Consider the following 24,243-nt stretch of genomic DNA (forward strand, 5'->3'; position numbering starts at 1 on the left):
CATGACTTTTGCTAATATCTCGAAAACTATTTATTTTTTAAATTAAATTGATTCATATTCTAGCTCAGTGGCCTCAAATTCATCTAAAAAGTTTAATTTTAGTATTAAAATAGATCTCAAGTAGTTTTACTATATATTAGTTGCGTTTTTAGATTTTGCCTTATTACACTTTCTAAGTAAAGAAATACCACTCATCTGCAATTTTCTGCGGGCAATCTTTTCACACTATAAATATTAGCCAAATTTCTAAGCTTTCAATTGAACAAAGAATAATAACGCGATCTCTCCCGGGGATACAACTAATTCCTTAATATTCACAAAAATTAACAAAAAAATACTCGTTGAAACTCGCTATTTTCGTTACTTTTAAATAGAACTTTTGCTTAATAAAATGATTACAAAATATTTACGCTTAAATGCATTATTACCTTCTGCATGCGGATCCATCACTACTTTTTAAGAATACAATGCAGAAATGAAAATATTAACTTAAAACCGTCACGATCTTTCTAGAGAGCGAAAATTTATTTATAAGCAGCGTTAGAATATTCTGTTTCCGGTCGACGTTGAGCGTTCGCTGTGCATGTTAGAAAAGTGAGGGGGACTGGAAAATGTTATTTGGAATGTTCTCTATCGAGTGTGACGAATTTTTTAAGTTTCCTTCAAAATTTTTTCAGATTGGTTTTTGGCCGCCTAAATCGTCCAAATACCTCTATGTGCTAGAGGTGTCAAACTATCGATAGTCACACCATCGATAGTTTTTATAGTTTTCAGAAAAACTATCAATATTCACGATAGTCTCAAAAAAAACAAAACTATCGATAGCACTATCGATAGCGCTAGTTAGGTTGCTTTGTTTTTACAGGATCATAGTGAAATAAATATTATCTTATAAAAGATATAATCATTCAAAATTAAGTAACTGCTTAGCCAAAATACTTCTCTTTTTAGAAAGTTGAAAAACAAACACAAGTTATACAAACATACCAGGATTTACGATTAACATATGTATGTATAATTTCAAAAAAATTGGGAGAGATGATCGATAGTCCTACTTAACTATCGATATTTTTGATAGTATAAGAAAAAACTATCAATGAGTATTGATAGTCTAAAAAATGTAAACTATCGATACTATCGATAGTGCTATCGATAGTTTGACAACTCTACTATGTGCCGCGGTAGCCGAGTGGTGATCCTCGGTTGGAGCGATTGCAAAAAAAATTTTGGTTTTTCTTATTCATTTTTATTTTTTATTTATATCATTAAAATTGTCGAATATAACTGTTATAAGGCCATAAAAAAACAAAAAAACAAATAACTTAAGGACGAGCACCCCGAAAAGTTAAACATTATAAAAATAGAATTATTAACAAAAACCAACGAAACTAACAACCACATGATCAAGTGTGAATTACAGCGGAATAGCTGCGCTTGATTGTGTTGACTTAACAAATGAAAAAAGTGGGGAAAAAGCAACTATACTTCACAATGCGAACTTAGCACAGTGTGTAGGCAACTGGCTGAGTCAGTGGGATCGTCGGTTCGAATCCTACTGAAAGAAGTCTGATGAGGAAATGTGGTGATTTCCGAAATAGCTATCACTTCTACCAGTTTTTCAAAAAATAAAAATTATTGTTGCTTGTACACAATAGTTTTTCATTTAAAAACAGCCTCGAGCTCAATAAAATTGTGGAATGGTTTTTGTTAATAATTTTATTTTTAGAAGGTTTAACTTTTAGGTATGCTCGTCCTTAAGTTATTTGTTTTTGTTATTTATGGCCTTATAACAATTATATAGGCAACTGGCTGAGTCAGCTGGTTAGCCATGGGTAATAGCGCAATTTTTATGGCTCTTGCTCAATAAGGCCGGGGTCACCTGTGGTGTCAGCGCACTAACTCAGCGCAATACCCATCATCATACAGTGTCACTCATACACAACACAGTGGTTTCATTTTTATTATTTCTTTAATTTTCGGCGCTCATCAAAGCCTGAACTGCCAACAAAATTTAACTGTTAGGAATCTAGTAAATGCCACGATATTCTCATCATTATTGAGTAAAAGCGTTAAATTAGCCAAGGTACATACGTTTCTGGCGCTCTCACCACTCACAAACAAAAACAAATACGTGTAACTTTTTAAAGAACCAAGGCGAATTGTGTGTGTGTTTCTTGGTGTTAATGACACTAGCGCTTTTCATTATTGGTGTTGGCGCGACAACTCCGGTAACGGTATTAGCGCAATTGTGCCACGCATCGCAGTGTTTCCCATGCCTACAGCTGGAGTCGTTGGATCGAATCCCACTGAAAGAAGTGATGAGGAAATGTGGTAATTTCCGAAATAGCTATCACTTCTACCATTTTTTACAAATTATTGTTGCTTTTCCATAATAGGTTTTCATTAAAAACGGGCTCAAGCTCAATAAAAATTGTTGAATATAATTGTTATAAGGCCATAAAATAACAAAAACAAATAACTTAAGGACGAGCGCACCTAAAAAAAGTTAAACATTCTTAAAATAGAATTATTAATAGAAACCAACAACCCCATGATCACGTTTAAATAGCACTGGAGTAGCTGCGCTTGATTGTAGTTGGCTTAACAAATGAAAAGGTGGAAGAAAAGCAACAAGAATTTACAAGGTGAACTTAGCACAGTGCGTAGCAGTGCTGCCGTTTGGTAATTTTCGAGCGAAGTGAAAACACACTAAAGTGAAGTGTTTCGAAGTGACTTGGATGGAAAAGTGAAGTATGGGGTTTTTCGATTAGGTTATTTATCAGCTGATTGGTTAATCGATAAATTTTTATCAAAATAAAAGCAATCTTTAACCTTTATCAATTTATAATTTATTGTTCCTGTGAAAATTTAGTGCTGGAATATCTTTAAAATCACAATGTCTCAAACGCTGAGGAAAGAAAATCTAAAATTACAGCTCGCTGATGAAATTCACACTAAAATATAATTAATCGATTATCGCTTCACAGCATCAATGTCATCACCAGATACACAGCAACAACGGGATCACCAGCACAGAATGTACAGTAATAAACCTTTTCGCAGTTTTTCACTAATTGGTCCCCGAAGAGTACTTTTGGGTTGTGTGCAGCGTTTTCGTTTTGCGCGCTCGGCAACACTTTCTGTGGGGAATTTCGCCCGATGATTACCGGGCCGTTACACATTTAATTTTCCCCTTTCAGTTTTCAATACTCTCACACTTTTCACTAACACACTCTTATTTATTGCTTGAATGAGCAAATTGCTTCCAATTATTCCCTTTCAATGGAGTTTTCAATTTTGCTTTCAATTTTGATCAGCTTTTCAGCATTGTCATGCGAAATTTGTGAAAATAAAAAAATACTAAGCTTATGCATGTTAAAATGTTAATGTACAATGGAATTAAAATGGAAAATGTTCTTCAGAAGCTAGTTAGTTACATTGGCGCATATTTATAGTCATATTTAGTACTCAACTAAGTCGAAACTATTCTAAGTCACAACTAAAGCTATTCATAGTCGCCTTAGTTTCGACTTTTCTGGCCAAGTACCAACTTAAAATTTAGTTTCGGCTGCAGCTGCAACTAAGTCGTAACTAGGAGGAAGTATTTTATCAAATTAAGGGAAAACAGACGAAATATGTAAAAATTAAGTTGGTAGAAGGTGATTTTGATAATATTGAATAATGTCCAATTAAAATTTACAAAGATCGATCCATTTTAATCGGAAGATGAAATTAAATGCGTATTACAATTCGAATAAAGCTACATCACAATTTTATAATTGGAATAATTTAGATAAATTCTCAAATAATAAGTCAGTTTCACGATAGTTCTTTTAAAGTAAATTTGTGCATAACATTTAGATATCTACTAGAGCTCTCGATTTTGTTCGCACATTTTCAAACAGCCCGGTTATATGAGCAGCGAGTACTCGCACACTTGTTCAATGCTCATTACTCGAAAATTTTCGAGCATGAGCTCGAGCAATTCGAGTTTTTTCGAGTAATTTGAGCAATGTTTTTTTTATTATATTGACATTTTTGGTAGCAACTTTTCAAGGCGAATTAATATAAGGTGATAGCAGGAGTACAAAAACAAAAATTTACATGTATTTTGTTTTTGCTTTGGTGGCATAAACTGTCAAAATCTGTAAGAGTGTGTGTAGAAATTCAAACAAAATTTTTCAATTTGATATCAGAAGCCGTGCGGCGAAACACATACACAAAATCAGCTGAGCTAGTAACACCACCTTATATAAATTCGCCTTGCAACTTTTTAAATTTTTCAAATTATTGATATATAATGCAAAGATTGTTACATTGGTATTTAATAATATAATTTATTTAACATGAATTAGAAAGCAGCTGCTGACAAATACAATTTACAATTTTCTTTTGTTTATGAAATTGTTCAAAAACTCGAAAATTTTGAACAAACATTTGAGCGGTTGAGCAATAAACGAGTTTCGAGCGAGTATCGAGCTACTCGCATTGCTCGATACCCGGGTATCTAGAGCTCTAATATCTACTATTTGTATGTTTCACAGCATGCTTTCGATAAATATCGACTTCACATCACTGCGGTTGTTCTGGCTATTTCACACAATTAACAAGAAAATTATACCTTATTATTTTGCATAATCATGCAATGAAAATAAAAATTACATAAAGCGATGATCAAACTTGACATTATTTAATAAAAATGTAATTTTTCCAAAATATCGTAAAGAAAAATCGATACATTTTCACACTCGGTTTGCTATATCGTAAACCAAGTCGAAACTACTTAGTAGAAGTCTGAAATGCGACTATGAATAGAGGTAAATTTTAAGTTGGTACTTAAATTTAAGTTGCAACTTTGTTAGTTTCGACTTAGTTGCTGGACTATGAATACGCACCATTGTTTTCTTGAAGGCGACACGTTGATAATGAAATTGCTTCTCAAATTGAATGCAGCCTACGTAATGCTTGAAATACAATACCGGCGAACGGCAAACTTCGCCGAATTGGGCGATGCTGTCGTTCACCGTTCGCCCTGCTATTTCGCCTACTTAAACAGAATTAGAGCGGTAGCGTAAACTGCTGATCCCATTTGGTCGTCTTTATAATTAGGGTGACCATATTTAGAAAAAACTAAACCATATTTAGAAATGAGGAAATGATAACAAATATAAATGTAAAACAAGGAAAGATTATTATAAATAATTTGTTTCAAGCCATATTTAACGAATCCACAACTATATTTTTCAAACAAAAAAAAAATCGTGTTTAGGTTGTTTTCTTTTAAAACTTTGAAAGCAAAAAAGAAATACGGCCACCTTTGGCACGCACAGCTGTCATCGCCCAGCAGGGCTGTGTTCAATTGCATATGCTTGCAGGTGTTCTAATTTTGACAGCGCGAATTTCGCTGTGGTGAGTTCGCCGTTCGCCGGCATTGTATTTCAGCTATAATGGCTTTAAATTTTGATGAGTTTTGACAAGCAATGTGTGTGAGGTAATTGAAAGGCAAAACTGATTGTGTGTCATCAGCGTTAGAAAAAGGTCTCTCGAGGATAAAATTTATATAATTGTGTTATATATGAAGAAAATGTAGGTTAAGTATAGTATCAATGCTTAATTAAGAATAATATCAATAGTTAACTACATAATTAACGATTGTGTTTCTATAGACTGGCAACTCAATCGTATTTTTTATTAAAAAACCTGAATTTTATGTATTTATCAAAGAAAACTCTAAATTTCCGAACATATTTAAATCTTATTTCCATAAAAAAAACAAAGCTTGTTTAGTTATAGATACTCCAATGCCTGCCAGCGCATTCGCCCAGACAACTCATTAAGCACACCCAAGTTTGAGCGGAACTCCTCAAAAATACTTAACATCAAAGTATACATAGAATATCACAAATATGAATCATACACATACAATAGGAATTGCTATGAATTGCTACCGTATAAATTCAAGACACGCATTTGGTTGGAGAGTGCGTTGGTCATGGCGGTCATAAGTTCACCCGACACATTCAATTGTGCATTACCCGGAGCTGTTCCGATATGATGAGTAGATTTTAGGGAACCTCACAAGCCACTGCCTCTGGCTACAAGCTGGATATCTGCATATTGGAAAATAAATAGCAATTAACTTTTTAAAATGATAAGAAAAGTGTTTGTTCACAAAATTACCTGTGCCAATCTGCCTTAGTACCAAGAATGATAGAATACAAGATTGCGCCGATCAGAGAGGATTTTTGAAAATAACTTTTGTATGACGTCACACTGGTGCAATTGCGAGAGAGAAATGCCAAAACGAGAGCAAGAATGGAAGAAGAAGAAAAAATGTTGCAAGGAAAACGTAAACAAGTTGCACCAGTGTGACGTCATGCAAACAACGATTCTGTCAAATTCGTTAAGAGAGGAATAGCGGTCCGAGATCGGCGCAACCTTTGTATTCTCTCAAGCGTGCCTTAGTACGGTTGTTGCTCCTTTTCATACCACAGTAATGTTGTATGCAACTCTGAATCAGCAAAGTTCATGCTTCGTCTCATTACCAACGCTGATCAGATTTTACCCCCGAGGAGTACTCAAAAAGGTTTATTACTGTATATACTTAGTCTGTTCCTTTGAACTTCGGACTAAAACCTGTGGAACTGTCAATTTTACTCTCTCAAATGAGAGTAAAAGGAGAACAGATGCAGAAGTGCATAGGAACGCAAAAAGCACTATTTCCTGTAAAAACGTCAGTCGGTTTGTTTACATGTCATTGGTACTACACTGATTTGGCTGAAATATCACTAAATAATTATTAAAATCTATACATATTCAAATATTTCGTTGTTTACTTCCATTTTTTAACAAATATAAGGTTCTTTGCTTTCACCGCTTTCTGTTTTTGATTGCACATGTAAATCAGCTGATCGTTTGACACTTTTCATGAACTTACAGGAAAAAAACTCCGGACTAAATCCTGTAACTTCTGACTAGGAACAGTTGCTCAATTACTCTCTCAAATGTGTTCCCACTTACAGGTTTTATGTCAATAGGAACGACTTCCTGTAAGTTTTGACTAAATCCTGTAAACCGGACTGCTATTGGAACAGACTAACTGTGATCACCAGATTCACTTAAATGTTTCTTTTTGCTGTAAAATTGAAGATGTATGAAAACTAAAATAAGATTGTTATTTTCGTCAAATATTTACTAAATAATTATGAAACTTTACTTATATGCGCTTTACATCTGTACATGTGAAAATGAAAATCAAAATGACTTCTTCCAAATAACCGATGCCGATGCGTCTTTTTAGTAGCTTTTTGCGAAAAGTTACTTTGCCATACTTATCATTATAAGGATTTTAGCAAAAGTTTGTTGATTTTAGTTAAATAAATCATTTTTTCCAAAGCAATTTTTAGGAAATGAAGTGACGAAGTGAAGGTTTCCAAAGTGAAGTAAAAAACTTCAATTGAAGTGACAGCGGCAGCACTGGTGCGTAGGCAACTGGCTGAGTCAGCTGGGGTCGTTGGATTGAATCCCACTGAAAGAAGTCTTTGGAGGAGATGGGGTGATTTCCGAAATAGCTATCACTTCCACCATTTTTTCAAATTATTGTTGCTTTTCCACAATAGTTTTTTATTAAAAACGGCCTCAAGCTCAATGATAAGACCATAAAATAACAAAAACAAATAACTTAAGGACGAGCACACCTACAAAAAAAAAAAACAGTTAAACATTGTATAAACAGAAATTTTTAACAAAAACCAACAACCTCATGATGAAGTTTAAATAGCACTGGAATAGCTGCGCTTGATTGTAGTAGGCTTAGCAAATGAAAAAGTGGAAGAAAAACAATAAGAATTCACAAGGCGAACTTAGCACAGTGCATAGGCAACTGGCTGAGTCAGTTTGGGTCGTTGGATCGAATCCCACTGAAAGAAGCCCGAAATAGCTATCACTTTTATCTTTTTTTTCAAATTATTGTTGCTTTTGCACAATAGTTTTTCATTAAAACTGCCTCAAGCTCAAGGTTGAATATAAACTAACAAAAACAAATAACTTAAGGACGAGCACACCTTAAAAAAGATAAACATTTTAAAATTAGAACTATTAACAAAAACCAACAAAACCAACAATCACATGATCAAGTTTAAATAGCACTGGAATAGCTGCGCTTGATTGTAGTTGGTTTAACAAATGAAAAAGTGGAAGAAAAGCAACAAGAACTTACAAGGCGCACTTTGCACAGTGTGTAGGCAACTGGATGAGTCAGCTGGGGTCGTTCGATCTAATCCCACTGAAAGAAGCCTTATGACGAAATGTGGTGATTTCAGAAATAGCTATCACTTCTACCATTTTTTAAAATTATTGTTGATTTTCCTCAATAGCTTTTGTTATGGGAGCGCTGGGTTCCCGTGATTGCTGTTTTGCGATCCATTGTTTGGCTCAGCGCGTCCAGTAGTAAAAACGTGAAATCAGAAGAAAGCATCGTCTGCAGCATTTATTTTCACAATGTAATTATTTAAGGATACTTGCCCAACCAGTCTGAACGCCACTGCAGAGATTTCCGGCCACCGGGCTGTACAGATGGTAGGGGTATAGGTTTTTCGTTGTTAGCAATCCCTGTAGTGTATATTACTTAATTACTGGAAACTTTTAGCCCGAAAAAGAAAATAAATGCGTTTTGTTTAACTTGCCAAAAAAAAAAACTGGAGGTTGTCTGTCCGGCCAAAATTAATATTTACTGGGGCTAATGTCAAATAACAAGGAATGTAAGACAAAAAGCTAAAGCTAAAGTGACAGCTAAAATTTGACACTCCTTTATCTAGATTTGTATTTTGGAAGTAGGAGAAAGGGGAAGAATGTGATCGCCTTTTGCGAAAACGGTAGTAGAAAGGTACTACAAAAAGTACGCAAAGTATACAATTAGAAGTAAAGGTGTATTATTAATTCTATGCGAATTTGCAATATATTTGGTGTTATAATGGAAATACTAAACAATACATAAAAATATGCATTTTTGATTTCAGTTATTCGTCATTTGCTGGAAGAAATCTAGAATACCGCCCGTTCAGCTATGCAAAAAATGAAAAATGCAGATCAATAGAACTTTTTATGTGCATTTCAACCATGCCAAAATTATTTGGCGCAAGTGAAAAATGACGTTCTAGAAGGTTAAAATTCAGTTTTTAGATTTTTAAATATTAATATCTTATGTACTATATAACCGATTAAAAAATTAATGACGTCACCACCAAGATAATTGATTTGTCTTTCAGCTGATGCACATAATTTATAGCTTTTTGTATTTTTAAAGCAAAACCACTAAAAAACGAACAAATGTTTTTTCATGAAATAACCTTTTTTGAAAAAACTGCATAATTAATGGTAAAGAGATTAATATTATTTAGAAAGTTCAAGTTATTACCTTTAATTCGATATTACATATTTTGTCACTATCTACTTTTGGGTTTCAACAATTTAGTGATAATAAAAAGTACAAATAAATAAAGCAAATAAACTTCTTATATCTTCTTTATTTATTACCTACGCCGAATAAATTTGGTATCATTCAAATCAGCGTAAAAAGTTCTATCAATCCATATATGTAGTATTTCTATATTGCTAGTAAATTCAAAGTACATTCCCCAACATCAGAGTGTCGATATATTCAAAAAAGAAAAAGAGATCCGATAAGAGAATGTACTCAAACTGACATTTTTACTTTTCAAAATTCAGGAGCGGTTTAACAAATTCTTATTGAAAAATAATTCACATGAAAAATTATCAAAAAATACAATATTTGTATATCTATGAGAAACACTGCAGCCGCTGTGGTGGCAGAGGATAAAGGTACCTGGTACAAAAAGACTTGGCATCAGTTGGCATTTCCAGCTGGCGTCAATAAGCCCAGAACAGAAACGAATAGCGTGCTTTATTGGATTCGGTCAACTATCATATGCCAGCTTCAGCTTCATGTGTAAATAAGTGACGATTTCTTTTCTACAAAAACTGTTGCCTTTTCAATGCCCTCTCCTTAATATTTGTGCGTAGAGGGCACTGAGAAGGCAACATATTTCGGTAGAAAAGAAAACGCCATTACTTAGAAAAACACCTCCTATTTTCCAAATTTTTCGGATATCGAAAAAACGAAGAGCTTCGAGAAAAGTCGACATATCGAGCCCTAACCGCAAAAAATTTATGATTTTTTTTCAAAACTTACTTCTTGAAGCAGAAATACTCTAGGACCTAGAGTCTAGATGAACAAAAATCTGACAGAGAGTAAATATTTAGAAAATTAAAGCAAATTTTCGCCGAAATGCCGATTCAGAATGAGAAAATTAAAAACAAAGTGTAATGCTTCGATTCCGAAGCGCCCCGCAAATGAGAAATTGGTCATTTAATTATCTTTTGTGGCGTATGTTTGGACTTTAGGGTGTATGTCGAGAATTTATTTACACTTTTAGCGGTGATAGCAGTAAATACACATCATATTCGCTGTAAAAAATTTCGAATTATGGCCCGTCCATGCATTCTTCAAGTTGTCAAGTCAACTCCGCACAGGTGCAAAGACAGTCTAGGAGCGTTTATGCATCAAAATTTAATTTTGAACAAAAGTCGCTTGAGTTAACTGCGGTTTGAAGGAAACATGAGACCGTAAAATTTTTATTTGTTTGTTTAATTCTCTGAACCGCCCCTGTTATGATATGGCACTTCATTCTATGTAGTAGTTTACCAATATACACGTATACTTCTACAATCACAAAAATTTTCATAGGCTGTCTTTCTTTGATTTCGAATTGAAAACACATTGTGATCATATTGTACTAGCAATATAGAAGTATTACATATATGTATCAATCGGTATTTTTGGTTATTTTATAGCTAAACGGTCGCTATTCTACACTTGTTCTAGAAAATTGCGAATATTTAGTATGAAGAATTTTTGGTTTTACTACGAATATCATTAGAAACTGTAGAGTAAGCAACATTCTGCACAAGTAAAGGAGCCGATTTTATGTGTGGAAGCGAGAAGACTGTTTTATTACAAAACCTTACTATTAGGAGCGTTCCTTATCTCCCAGAAATAGTCAGAAAAAGTCCGAAGTAGTCAGATTTAGCCCAAAAAGCGTTCCTTAACTCGGAAATGACAGCAAAAATGAGAGAGCAACAGTCAGTGAGAGTGACTCTCATCAGTCCGAAGTAGTCAGATTTAGTCAGAAGAATTTTTTCTGGCAAAATCCTGAAAAGTGTCAAACTCAACTGAATTTAAATTAACGGAGATTAAAGAATACGCTAAAAGTGAGAATAATCTAAAAAGTAAAAGAAATGAATTGAAATTGGAAGAAGGCAAAAAATAATTGATATAGCAAGTGTTTATTGTGCTTGTGCTTGTGTGAATGTGTTTTGTACATACATTTCTGTTCTTATTTGACGTTAGTTTTGTTATTGCCATTCTTTGGACTAAAAATTTGGTTTTTTGCGTTCCTTTACTTTTCCTGTTATTCTCTTTTAGTGAGCGCATTTTGCTTACGCTCTGGCATTTTGACACTTTTCAGATTTTAGTCCAAAAAGATAAGGAATGAACCTATTATTGAATCATGTTTTTCGCCCATATGAGCGTTGCCAGCAGAGTTCTGACAACCGGTATAATGCACCGGAAGAAAGAAAAGGGATGGGTGTATTTTTTTTTGCAGAATCACTAATACAAGCAAAAGTGCTTGAAATGTGGTGGGTAGTTCCACTGTACGGTAAATGGGGGAAACCGAGAATATAACAGGAGCTATTTGCTACGGGATTGCCCAAAACGCTATTCAACGGCAGAACGTGCCAGAGCCGCATTCTTCGGATTTGTGTTTTGCTGTGTCGCGGTGTTCTAATTAAAATCCGCGTGTGAGGTGGACAATTCGTTAAGTGCCGGTTTTTTTTTTTTGTGAAACACCGCGCGTGTCTATGGAAACAAAAATAATCCTCCCCCATTTCCTAAATTCGGTGGAATCAACAAGAAAGACCACCGGGAAGCGCCGCAGGGGACTGCGAAAATTGTGCGGAGTCCACAAGAAGTCGGCGTGGGAACAGAAGTATATAAAATACGATAGGGGCTGTTTATTTAATGACGAGTCCCGGAGGTGCCCGTGTAGGCGTTTTTCAATTTTTGCTGATAGCCGTCAAAAGTGTAAGTTTGTTAGTTTTCTTTGTGTAGATTTAAATTGGACCCTAAGTTCCATTTAATTATAGTGTGCCGGATGTTAGGAGTGCGGCGAAAATATTTAGTCTTAGTTTAGTTTAGTGGTATTTTTTAAGTGTATTTCTATTTTTTGTTAAACATTTTTTTTTCCTAAGTCACGCCCGGTTTCGAAAGCACAAGAACGTCCAGAATTTATTGTATCACACGACACTCTCGGTATCGCAACTTGCAGAAAGGCTGGAACATTTTTCTGTTGGAAACTCTCGCTGTTAGCCGGCACTGTTAAAGTGTGCAAAAGCTTTCAGACATTAAAAGGACGGACATATAAAGCCGCTCGTTAGGGTGGTGCTGACAAATGTCTGCCCGGGGATGTACGTTTGCTCTGTAGCCGATTTAATTAGTTATTTTTTTTTAGTTAGTAAGTTATATGCAAATATATATTCCTGTATTTCTTTTTTTGTTCCGATATTGATTTGTTTTTGTTCTATTGGTGTACTGACTCCAAAACTTACCCCCATATTGAAGAAAATTCTATAATTTTTGAGATTTGAAATCCCCCTGAGAATCATCCCTTAAAGAGCTCTTTCTGGCAGGTTTTAGGAAGGGTATAAATGTTAATACACTTGTGAGTCCAGTTGTTTTGTTCGAATTTGTTTTAATATAGAGACGGTTTGAGGTCCAAAGGAGAAAGAATACAACTTGATAAAATATTTAGTATCATTAATTTAAGAGTTAATTCCTTTTTTTGAATTTAAACCTTACAAATTTAGTGCAACTTCTAAGATGGTAAACCAAAAAAATTGTATTTGCATTTGAAAAGGAAAACCTACATATGTTTGGTTTTTAAGGAATTATAAAGAGGGGATGAGTTAAGAAGGATGAGGTAAGAGGAAGATGGCGTGGTGGACGTGATAGGAATATAAAGGGGGTTGTCAAGAAAAAAAAATGCAACGACGAGAATAGGCAACCAAGGTCGGGAGGGCGATCAATGATGTGATGTGGAGCGTTGCAGAACACCTTGCTTTTTGTTACGCCACCCTACGGCCTAACGCAGCGGGTTAGGGACCCACGATCCGCGCTTGAGCTAGCCGAGGAACTGCGTCTGGCATGATGACTTTGGGGCATTGCGCCTATGGTAAACACGAGGTAACATTTTACTTTATAAACGGCTTCAAGCTCAGTAAAAATTGTTGAATATAATTGTTATAAAATAAAATAACAAAAACAAATGCAATTATTTACAATAATTTACAATTACTTATGATTGTTTACAATTCTTTACAAATGTACATTATTTACACAAAAACATTTACATATTTACACTATTTACAAGTAAATAATTGTTGTAAATAATGTAAATATTTTACAGGCACAACGCTGGTAAAAGCATTAATATTCCCACTTTACTTATTTTGAACCCTGATGTACATACATATGTACCTATGTCACTTTGGTCGAGCCACTCCGACACAGCGTTGCCATAAGTCAAGATTTATCTTGGAAATGAAGATATTTTGGGCTGCTTTTTATTAAAAATCTTCAAAAGAAGATTTTTTAAAAAACAAAATGTTACACTGAAAATATCTTCAAAATGAAGATTTTTGTGTATGATGTAATATATTTAATGGTTAAGTTAAAATTGTTAACTTATTTATATTATCCTTGCTACATCATTGTAAGCAGCTTATTAAGGAAGAAGAAAAATGAAATACGAAATCCCCTACAATATTCTGCCTTATAATGAGTTTCGCCTGAAAAAAAATTCACCCGAAACTTTGTCATCCGCCCATAGTAAAACCATGGAAACCGAGAGTAAAAAGTGAACCGGTTCGGGGAAAATGAAACTCATGATAAGGCTGCAAGAATGATAAGGCTGATTATCTGCCTTCTTCTCTGGCACAGTAAAACATATCCTCTAGTGTAGAGCTAGAGAGTGGAGGAGAAGAACAAACGGTCTCTAGTTTAAATGAAAACAATGGAAACTTTCAAATAAACTGCCATTTAAGAAACATTTACTGATGGGTTTACATGGATAAATATATAACGAGAAAAAAAGGGCGGTAAGATTTATAAAAAAACGTCCATGTAAAAATATCTATAAAAAAATCTAATTAAAAAGCTCAAAATTATTATGGAACTTTGTGTTATGGTTTTTGATAGATAACGAGCTACTCTTTCATAAAAAAGAACGAGTAATTTTTAAACAAAAAACACAAGCGACTTCAATTCTCATATACAAATTGATCGTAAATTTCTTCATGATCCAATGACCGTATCTAAACGAAATTAGTATGGGACCACCCTTGAGGTACCACCTTTCCGATAAGAAGGAATTATTGAAATCAGTTCAAGTAGTCCAAAGTTATGCGGTAACATGTATACATAAAAAAAATATTCGCACGAATTGATAAACTCCTCCTTTTTTGAAGTCGGTCAAAACTTGCAAAATGTCGCGTCCCTATTTATATTTTCGCCAGTGTATATATACATATGTAACTGTGTTACAAGTTTTGTAATGATACTAGGCAATATTCATTTTAGGTTTAAGTTGTTATAAAAAGGACCTTATAACTTGAAATTGGTAATTTTTTCAACCAACATAATAAGGGCTTTACAGCCCTAAAGACAATATCGAATTTTGTGTTTCTTTTTAGGTATTTTTAAATGAAGATTTTTTGGGATCGAAAAGATTTTTTTTAGCTTTAAAATCTTATTTTGAAGACTTTTTTGGAAAAAATTAAGATTTTTAGGGGACTTTCTCTGACAAAACTGCCCCGACAGTCGCAATGGCCGACTATATAATAGGTTCTTTCCCGCACGCCACGCGGGATCCCGCGGGTACCCAAAATAACCTAGAAATCATTCCCGTACTCAACAAAATGGGTAATAGAGAGCGAAAATTGGAACGTATTGGATCGTAAGTGTTTTCTTCTTCCTGCCCGAAACAGCCCAGACTTTTTCTCCGGGTAAAAATTTATAAAGCGTCAAAGTGCATATCAGCTGTTTTGTGTTTATATGTTGCCTGCATTTACTTGGTGCTTTTAACGAATAGAGAATGTATTTTAAATCTTTATATTCTTAAAATCAAATTTGTGAAACAAAAATCCAATTTCCATGGAAACTCTTGGTGACAAAAGCAAAAATAACGCGAATAAGCTGTTTCTAGTGGTGTGCTGAGTCAATTCTTTTAAATATTGATCGATATTCGGTACCGATTTAAAAAGTGTCCAATACCCTCGATACTTGGTACCGAAACATTTAGGTTCCGAATAAAAGCGCACATAGGCCAAAAATATGGAAAAAGCGGTTTAGGGCAGACTCGCCTATAAAAACCCGAATGCAGGAGCCAATAGAGATTTTAATACGGATTCAAATGAAAGATGTATATTTGTCGGTTCAAGGCCATAATGCAGATAAACTCTTACATGTTTGAAGCATTTTTGTTCCAGCTGAATCGGAAGATATCATTTTTGTAGGACTGGGGCAGATCCTGTAACCAGTTAGCGACAATTTTCGAATCGGCATGGTTTTGTTGACGTATGATATGAAATATTTTTACGTCAACAAGTGCGATATTGATCCGAAAATTGACGCTAACTGGTTACAGAATCTCCCCCCTGAAAGGCTTCTTCATCCGTAAAAGCATTTTTCTTGAACCTTGGATCAACCAAGATTAAAACTGATAAAATAATATTTATCTGTTGCGACAAGTTTAAGTGTTTTAGCCGATATATATAAATTAGTAATTAAAATTTTTTCTAAAATTTTGTCTGTCCGTCCGTCCACGATAACTCGAGCAAAAATTGAGATATCTCAACGAAATTTAGTATATAGGTTTCCGTTTATCTAAGGTAGGTTGGTATTGAAAATGGGCGAAATCGGACTGTAACCACACCCACTTCCCATATAACGGTAATTTTCAGAAATACGAAAACAGAGATATTTTCGTAACTACTGAAGCTTGTTCACTCGAAATTGATATTTAAAATAAATTTTAGACGAAAAATAAGAATATTATAAATTTTTGGAAAATGGGCCTAGCCACGCCCACTTATGGTTATATGTGTATATCTTGGTATCCGCTGCACCAATTTCTTCCAACACAGTTCTTGGCCTTGGTACAGCACACCAAATGGCCAAAAATTTTCAAAATCGGACATTAACCACGCCCACATCCCATGTAACGGTAATTTAGGAAAATACAAAATCCTCGATAAATCAGAAAATATTAAAGCTAATTTATCCAAAATTGATGCTTCTAACAATTCTTTAGCAAGAAATACGCTTATGGTAAAATTTTAGAAAATGGGCGTGGCGGTAACCGTTCAACCAATTTTTACCAAACTCAGTACGGTTATTGTGCTTGCCACATAAAAGCAAATCGTTGAAAATTATTGAAATCGGACTAAAATTACGGCCGGTTTTCATATAACGGTAAATTTGAGAAATGCTTGATACTTCAATATTTCGAAATTTAAGGACGCTAATTTACTTAAAATTGATACACCCCGGCTTATCATGTAGCGGTAGCTTTCGGAAAGGTGAAGAACATATATTTAATACTTGCGCCGGGTATTTAATGTTCGGCTCCGCCCGAACTTAGACTTTCTTACTTGTTTAAAGTAGTTTTTTGAAAAAATAACCTCAGATGGCAAAGCAGTTTAAGCACAAAAAACCGAAGCTTTTTTTAGTCCAATGAACATACAAAGTACATAAATAGAAAAATTGCAGACATTTTATAAAAATCCGCAAATTTTTACGGCCCTGACATGCCGTCTTCTTTTCAGGTTTCCTGAGGTGAATTAATGTAATTCGCTATTTGCTTGTTATCACGCAAACCTTCTAATCATAATTATTGCACATTTTAAAGCTCCAAAAATTAACTATTTAGGATTGTCTGAAAAGACTAAGAACCATCAAAAACTATAGAAACTCCCATCCCAAAATACAATCAATTATTTTTTGTTAATACCAATGTGGCAACGCTGCTTCTAAAATGTACAATTTATGAAACTTCAAAAATGCCTGTAAACCGTCAAAAAAGTTTGAAGTGAAACTATCTTCTATTTTTTTATCATGGCTAAATCTAGGCACCAAAGGCTAAACGGCAACTCTGGTTATAATGTACGGGGCGAATTGTAACAAATCGCGGCGAATTCGAAAGGATGTATTGATTTTAGATGCAAGTTCAAGTGCATTATAATCGTTCGAATTCATTGCCCATACAAAAGATAATTAAGTGACAGTACACTCCGTTCCCTTACTTCCATTATAATCCAGGCATAAGGCGAATTTATACAAGGTGGTGTTACTGGCGAAGGGGCACCGAAATTGCGCATATGGAAACTGTGCATTTAGACATTATTTCGGTTTTCAACCGAAACTGTGCATGTATGCATTACTTCGTTTTTTCCATATGCATTATTTCTCTTTTAAAACGAAAGTATGCATATACATAATTTCGGTATTTTCTCATATGCATTATTTCGGTTTTCAACCGAAACTGTACATGAATGCATATCTTCGTCTTTCACATATGCATTATTTCGGTTTTCATCCGAAACTGTGCATGTATGCATTACTTCGTCTTTCACATATGCATTATTTCGGTTTCGAACAGAAATTGTACATGCATGCATTATTTCGGTTTTTGTTATATGCACTATTCCGATTTTCCAACGAAAGTGTGCATATGGATAATTTCCGTTTTTCTAATATGAATTACATATTTACTTCTGCTAAGTAAGAGTTTTAATCCCTAAGCGCGGCCGAAAGCCGCCTACGCAGAAAGAAGCTCTGCGCAAAAATACTTCCGGTCCTCTTTTCCGGCAACACAGAAAGGAAAATTCTACTTAGTACGGGTTATAATACCTAAGCGCGGCCAAAGGCCGCCGACGTAGAAAGAAGCTCTGCGCAAAAATACTTCCGCCCTTCGTTTCCGGGAACACAGAAAGGAGAGTTCTTTTTAGTAAGGGTTATAATCCCCAAGCGTGGCCGCAGGCCTCCTACGCGGAAAGAAGTTATGCGCAAAAATACGTCCGGTTCTTTTTTCCGTCAATACAGAAAGGAGAATTCTACTCAGTAAGGCATATAGTCCCTAAGCGCGGCCGAAAGCCGCCTACGCAGAAAGAAGTTCTGCGCAAAAATACTTCCGGTCCCCTTTTCCGGCATCACAGAAAGGAAAATTCTACTTAGTACGGGTTATAACACCTAAGCGCGGTCGAAGGCCGCCTACGTAGAAAGAAGCTCTGCGCAAAAATACTTCCGCCCTTCGTTTCCGGGAACACAGAAAGGAGAGTTCTTTTTAGTAAGGGTTATAATCCCCAAGCGTGGCCGAAGGCCGTTTACGCAGAAAGAAGTTCTGCGCAAAAATACTTCCGACCTTCGTTTCCGGCAACACAGAAATGAAAATTCCACTTACGGGTCTATTCTGCATGTTACCGAAGATTTTGTAACCGGAAAATTTTATTACCAAAAAATGTTACCAGTTCTTGTCTCCGCGATTCTAGGAACGTTGGTAATGCAGTGAAAATATTCAGCAATTCAGTTTTGAAGAATTGTGCAAATTCTGGCATTGCATATTTCACGGGGTAACAAAATTTACCGGTTACAAGAATGCACATAATGCGAAAAAGGTTTAAAAATTGACAGGAACTTTATTTACCGGTTACAAACTTTTTATTACCAGCGCAGAATAGAACTGTTAACCGCACTAGAAGAATAAGTCTAGCTTGCGCAACCTAATTTAAAATTCTCTAACCGTGATTGCGAACATTTGGCATTGCAATCTCCTGAGGTTTAGAAAGAATTGATTCTTTGTATTTTGACGTTTTGGAATGCACCCGTATATTGTTTTTGCTTTTACTGATTTGACAACACACCCATGGTGCTGTCAAAAATTTGTTTCCCTCCAATGACGTAGTTGCGAAGTGAGTTCTGATTGGCTGAAATATTTCAAGAAGAAGAGTACACAAAATACAGAAAATATAGTTGCCGTATAGCATATTTTAGGAATCCTTATCAAATGGGCATTTAATTATTAATTATAACAACATAACATTTTATAACTTCACGTGAAACTGGATTAACATAATAATATTCGTGCAATAGTGACAAATGAAATGTAAATCGAATGCTTATTGAAATTTGCTGGTGATTTTATTCTTGAAAGTGAGCAGAACACACTCGCGGAGTTAAAAAAAAGAAACGTTCATAACATTAGCAAATTTTCGCTACCGAAATTGCAATTCATCTTTAGACATACGGTAAAACCAAAAATTACCTTTTTCAGCGTAATTTCTGCAATCAAAAACAGCGCACTTAAATTTGTAATAATTTAAATAAACTCAAAGGCCCGTAGTCATAGTCAAAATAAAGTCGACTTTAAAGTTAGTTGCAGCTTTTTGACATAATTTTCAATGGGATATCTGTCAAAAAAGCTGCAACTAACTTTAAAGTCGACTTTATTTTGACTATGACTACGGGCCAAAGACACAGAAAAATGCACAAACTTCAGCGCAAATTGTCAAACGGTAAATATCAGGGCTACAAATATTTGAAATAAAACGTGATGTATTGTTGAATAAAATAGTGTATTTTTATAAGATAATTTTTTAGGAATCTGGCAACTCCAAAAAAATAATGCATATATGCACAGTTTCGGTTGAAAACCGAAATAAAGCATATGAAAAAACCGAAATAATGCATATATGCACACTTACGTTTGAAAACCGAAATAACGCATATGACAAAAACGAAGTAATGCATACATGCACAGTTTCGGTTCAAAACCGAAATAATGCACGTGACAAAAACCGAAGTAATGCATAAATGCACAGTTTGGACTCAAAACCGAAATATTGCATATGACAAAAAACGAAATAGTGCAAACATGAACACGAACTTCTTTCTGCGTAATGCATTCTGTGCATTCCGTGAAATATGCAATGCCAGAATTTGCACAATTCTTCAGAGCTGAATATTTTCACTGCATTACCAACGTTCCTAGAATCGCGGAGACAAGAACTGGTAACATTTTTTGGCAAAAAAATTTTCCGGTTACAAAATCTTCGGTAACGTGCAGAATAGACCTGTTAGAAATAAAAGAGACTGATGCTTTGTATTTTGACGTTTTGGAAAGCACCCTACAAGTCATGAACGAAAGATTCAAGATCACGTAAGAACAAGAGAGTGAAAAATGTCGATTTTTTAGCGGGTTCTACGCCATCTTGTTTCACTGGAAAACGAGCGATAAGTAAACAAAGCAAAGAAAACAACGAAAACCAAAATTAGCCAAAATTATTGTCAGCCACTTTAAACGCACAATTTAGGTAAAATGATGCAACAAAATGCTTTAAAATGTGTTGTCATGTTGAATTAACTCTTCTTTACTTGAATAAAAGTGTAAAATAGTGGTGCTTGTGATGTAAACAAACGCCCAGCTGACGAACCCGCTTTCGCAAACTTTTTTCTCAAAACCAGTTACAAATACAACGTCGCGTTCTACGTGATCTTGTATTTTTGGTTCATGCTACAAGTGAAGCGCAGAATCAGCTGATTTTACAACACCACCTTGTATAAATTCGCCTTCATGTAATGTTATTGTGATTGTGTTCGCCTTGGTCATTGTGATGCATACATACATTTGTATATACATACATATACATACAAAGGCGCCTTGGACACCACGTTGTATAAATTCGCCTCGGTACATACGTATAATGCCTATATGTTATCTAAATTTTAACTAAAACTTAAATTCTAAGTACAAGTGTTTATCGTTCCACAGAAGTTGCCGAAAAAATGTCATCACGCTTTTATCAATTCGGAGTGACTGCATTAAGTGCTTGTATTGGTTCACTTGCGGCCAGTTGGGTTTGTGCAGATAATAAGAGCTCTCCATATGTGGTAAGAAAATGCAACTTAATTCTTTGTTTGTGCAATATTAATTCTTTGTTCCCAAATCAAAGGTTCAAAATGATATTGTACGGCCTCCAAAGAGAAAGCGTACTCTCCCTCCACGTTCCGACCAAATGAAAAGCCTTCAAAGCGGTGAAGAATATGATGTGTTAATAATTGGTGGAGGTGCAACTGGTGCTGGCTGTGCACTGGATGCTGTTACCAGAGGATTGAAAACCGCTCTTGTTGAATCGGACGACTTTGCCAGCGGAACTTCATCCCGGTCCACAAAACTCATTCATGGAGGAGTTCGGTACTTGCAAAAGGCTATTCTTGGGGTAAGAATAACATAAATGCTGGCTAAAATTATATTTATCGCACTCGCTTTTTCCAACATTAATATATGACAGAAAATTCGTGAAGTGGTCGGCTGTTGTTGTTCTAGAGGCTACAACAACCCCGCCCAGGACGGTTGGTATCTCAGTCGTTGTCGTCAAGTTCTATGAAGTGGTCGGCTGATTTGCCGCAGTTTCAGGAAAACGGAAAGTGTTAGGGCCGGTTACTCAACGTCTGGTTAACACTAATTTCCGGTTAAACATAGTTATCGACGTTACGGACTCCCTTTTGTATGCATGAAGTAGAAGACGTCGATAACCATGTTTAAGCGTAGATTAGTGTTAACCAGACATTGAGCAAACAGCCCTTAATGTTTTTGAAAAATGGGCGTGGCGCCGCCCACTTATGAGAAGTTTATCTCATTAAGGGCCGGTTACTCAATGTCTGGTTAACATTAACCTGCGTTTAAACATCGTTATCGACATCTTCGACTCCATCCATACTACAGGGAGTCGGTAACGTTGATAACTATGTTTAACCGGAGATTTGTGTTAACCAGACATTGAGTAACCGGCCCTAAATGTATGATCTGAAAATGAACAGTGGAAGTTAATCAATAATCTCTATTTAAGTAGACCATCTGAAATTGGGCCATAGTTTTAAACTTGTGTAATGTATGTATACATATCATAAGAAATCCATTTTTTTTATATAATATGCCTTTTTGCATTTCAGCGATAATGTTTGTTACGTCTTTTTGCATTTCGGGTGACGATATGTACGTATACAACAACTATGTTCAAATTTTTTTTGAGCGTGAAGTCGTTTCTTTAATGAAAAATGTTGTGGTATGACAACAATAATTTAGGGCCGGTTGTTCAATGTCTGATTAGCACAAATCGGAGGTAGAAGCTCCGGTTAAATACAACGACTGCTTTATAGATCACATGCTATATGCGTGATGTCGAAAACGTCGATAATAGGCATGTTTTATTCAATCATCACAAGAAAATAGCTAAATCTTGGTCAAATAAAACGAAATCAGCTTATTTCCTATGTTAGCCTAATTTTGACAGTTGTTTGACTGTAAATAGTGTCAAAGTAAGTTTTTGCCTCTCTGTTTGGCTGAAGGAGAAAATTTCTGATGCTGAATGGCAATGCCTCTTGTTCAACATACAAGCCAAGATAGCTTTTCATAAACCAATATAATTATGTTGGGTAAGTCCTTCATATAAAATAAGCTAATAGCTTAAATTTCTGGACAAATAAAACACGGCTAATGATGTTTAATCGGCAAGTAGTGATTTCCAGACATTGAACAACCGGCCCTAAATGTTGGCTGGCGACCAACTTTGTTGAAAGCTATTAGTTGAAAGGCCGTTCAAGCAAAAGTAGAATGCAAAGTTGAACAATGCAAACGCCTTTTTATGGTGAATATTTTGATATTTGTTTATATTTTGATACTTTTAGCTATTAAATTTTTTTTCGTGCAACCCTGCGTGAGTTGAACGCAAAATATGCCTGAAAAATCGCCTCGTGCGAAAGCCCTACTATCGAGCTCACTGAGACCAGTTTAAGGGCCGGTTGTTCAATGTGTTGTTATCACTACTTGCCGGTTAAACATCATTATCGACGTTTTCGACATCATGCCTATATCATGTGATCGATAAAGAAGTCGTTGTACTTAACCAGAGCTTCTACCTCCGATTAGTGTTAATCAGACATTGAACAACCGGCCCTAAATTATTGTCATCCCACAACATTTTTCATTAAAGAAACGACTTCACGCTCAAAAAAAATTTGAACGTAGTTGTTGTATACATACATATCGTCACCCGAAATGCAAAAAGACATAACAAACATTATCGCTGAAATGCAAAAAGGCATAACTAATAAAAAATTCGAAATTCACTTTTTGATTTATATGCTGGATTTCATTGAATTACAATACTCCACATCATTTTATGAAAAAAATAAACTTGATCGTGCACGGCTTGTAATTTTTTAAGCTTGCTATACAGTTCAATGCGAGTGTGAGCGTGAACGTTCGCAAAGGCAAAGAATTCCATTTGGATTCTTATGGACGCTCACACACATCTGTCAAAACTTGCCATTCACATATGTGAATGCTTTATGAGAGCGTCAAGGCAGGCGAAGCGGCGTTGGCATTTTTTGTACAATTGTATTTTTTTGATACAATTTCTTTCGCACTATACTTTACTACTACGCAAATCTCTTTTGTACAATTTTGTGATGAATACTAAAATTATATAGCTCTGAAAATTCACAGCGGGAAATTTTTTTGTCTTTTTTCTTGACCTTTTCGAATTTGCATTTTTAAGTTTTGAAAAAGTGTTAAAAATGTCTTGAGCGAACTATTATAACATACCACAAGGTGTGCTATCAGCTTCCCATTAAATTTAGGATACTAGATCTTAAAAAAAGTCGAAATCAGCCCCGTTTAGGTCGGCGAAGTATCTCAGAAGTTGTCCGTCCATAGGGCTACATTCACTACGTATTCTCCTACTCAGGGCTGGCATCGAGTCAAACCCAGGGCCAGAAACATACACCTGCTGTGTATGCCGGAGACGATTACACCACAACTCCACCTCGTCGTACGTGGCCCCCTGTTGCTCAAACAGAGCAGCCTCCACGGCTAACCACAGTCCGCCCGAGCAGCCCCACACACTCACACAGCAGCCTCACACAGTCACCACAACACAACAACATAATAACACCACAGACCGTACCACAGCCACTACAGACCACATAACACACACAACCGCACCACCACCCACACGCCGCCGCCAACAACTCCTGGTTCCCCCTACAAT

General features: G+C 35.4%; 1 protein-coding gene across 2 annotated transcripts in view; it reads left to right on the plus strand.

The window, feature by feature from the left end:
- LOC118744116 (glycerol-3-phosphate dehydrogenase, mitochondrial) overlaps positions 1-24,243 on the plus strand; it is a 296,154-nt gene that overhangs the window by 43,786 nt on the left and 228,125 nt on the right. The window contains exons 2-3 of one of the 2 annotated variants that reach the window (XM_036476846.1): positions 20,964-21,082; positions 21,145-21,411. In XM_036476846.1, the coding sequence (XP_036332739.1) occupies positions 21,374-21,411 (38 nt within the window). In that variant the 5' untranslated portion in view covers positions 20,964-21,082; positions 21,145-21,373. Of the gene's footprint in view, positions 1-20,963; positions 21,083-21,144; positions 21,412-24,243 lie in introns of those variants that run through there. The other variant, XM_036476848.1, reaches the window with a different exon arrangement.

Source organism: Rhagoletis pomonella, unplaced genomic scaffold (assembly GCF_013731165.1).
Source record: "Rhagoletis pomonella isolate Grant_MI unplaced genomic scaffold, Rhpom_1.0 Rhpom_scaffold_00008, whole genome shotgun sequence".
NCBI classification, from domain to species: Eukaryota; Metazoa; Arthropoda; class Insecta; order Diptera; family Tephritidae; genus Rhagoletis; species Rhagoletis pomonella.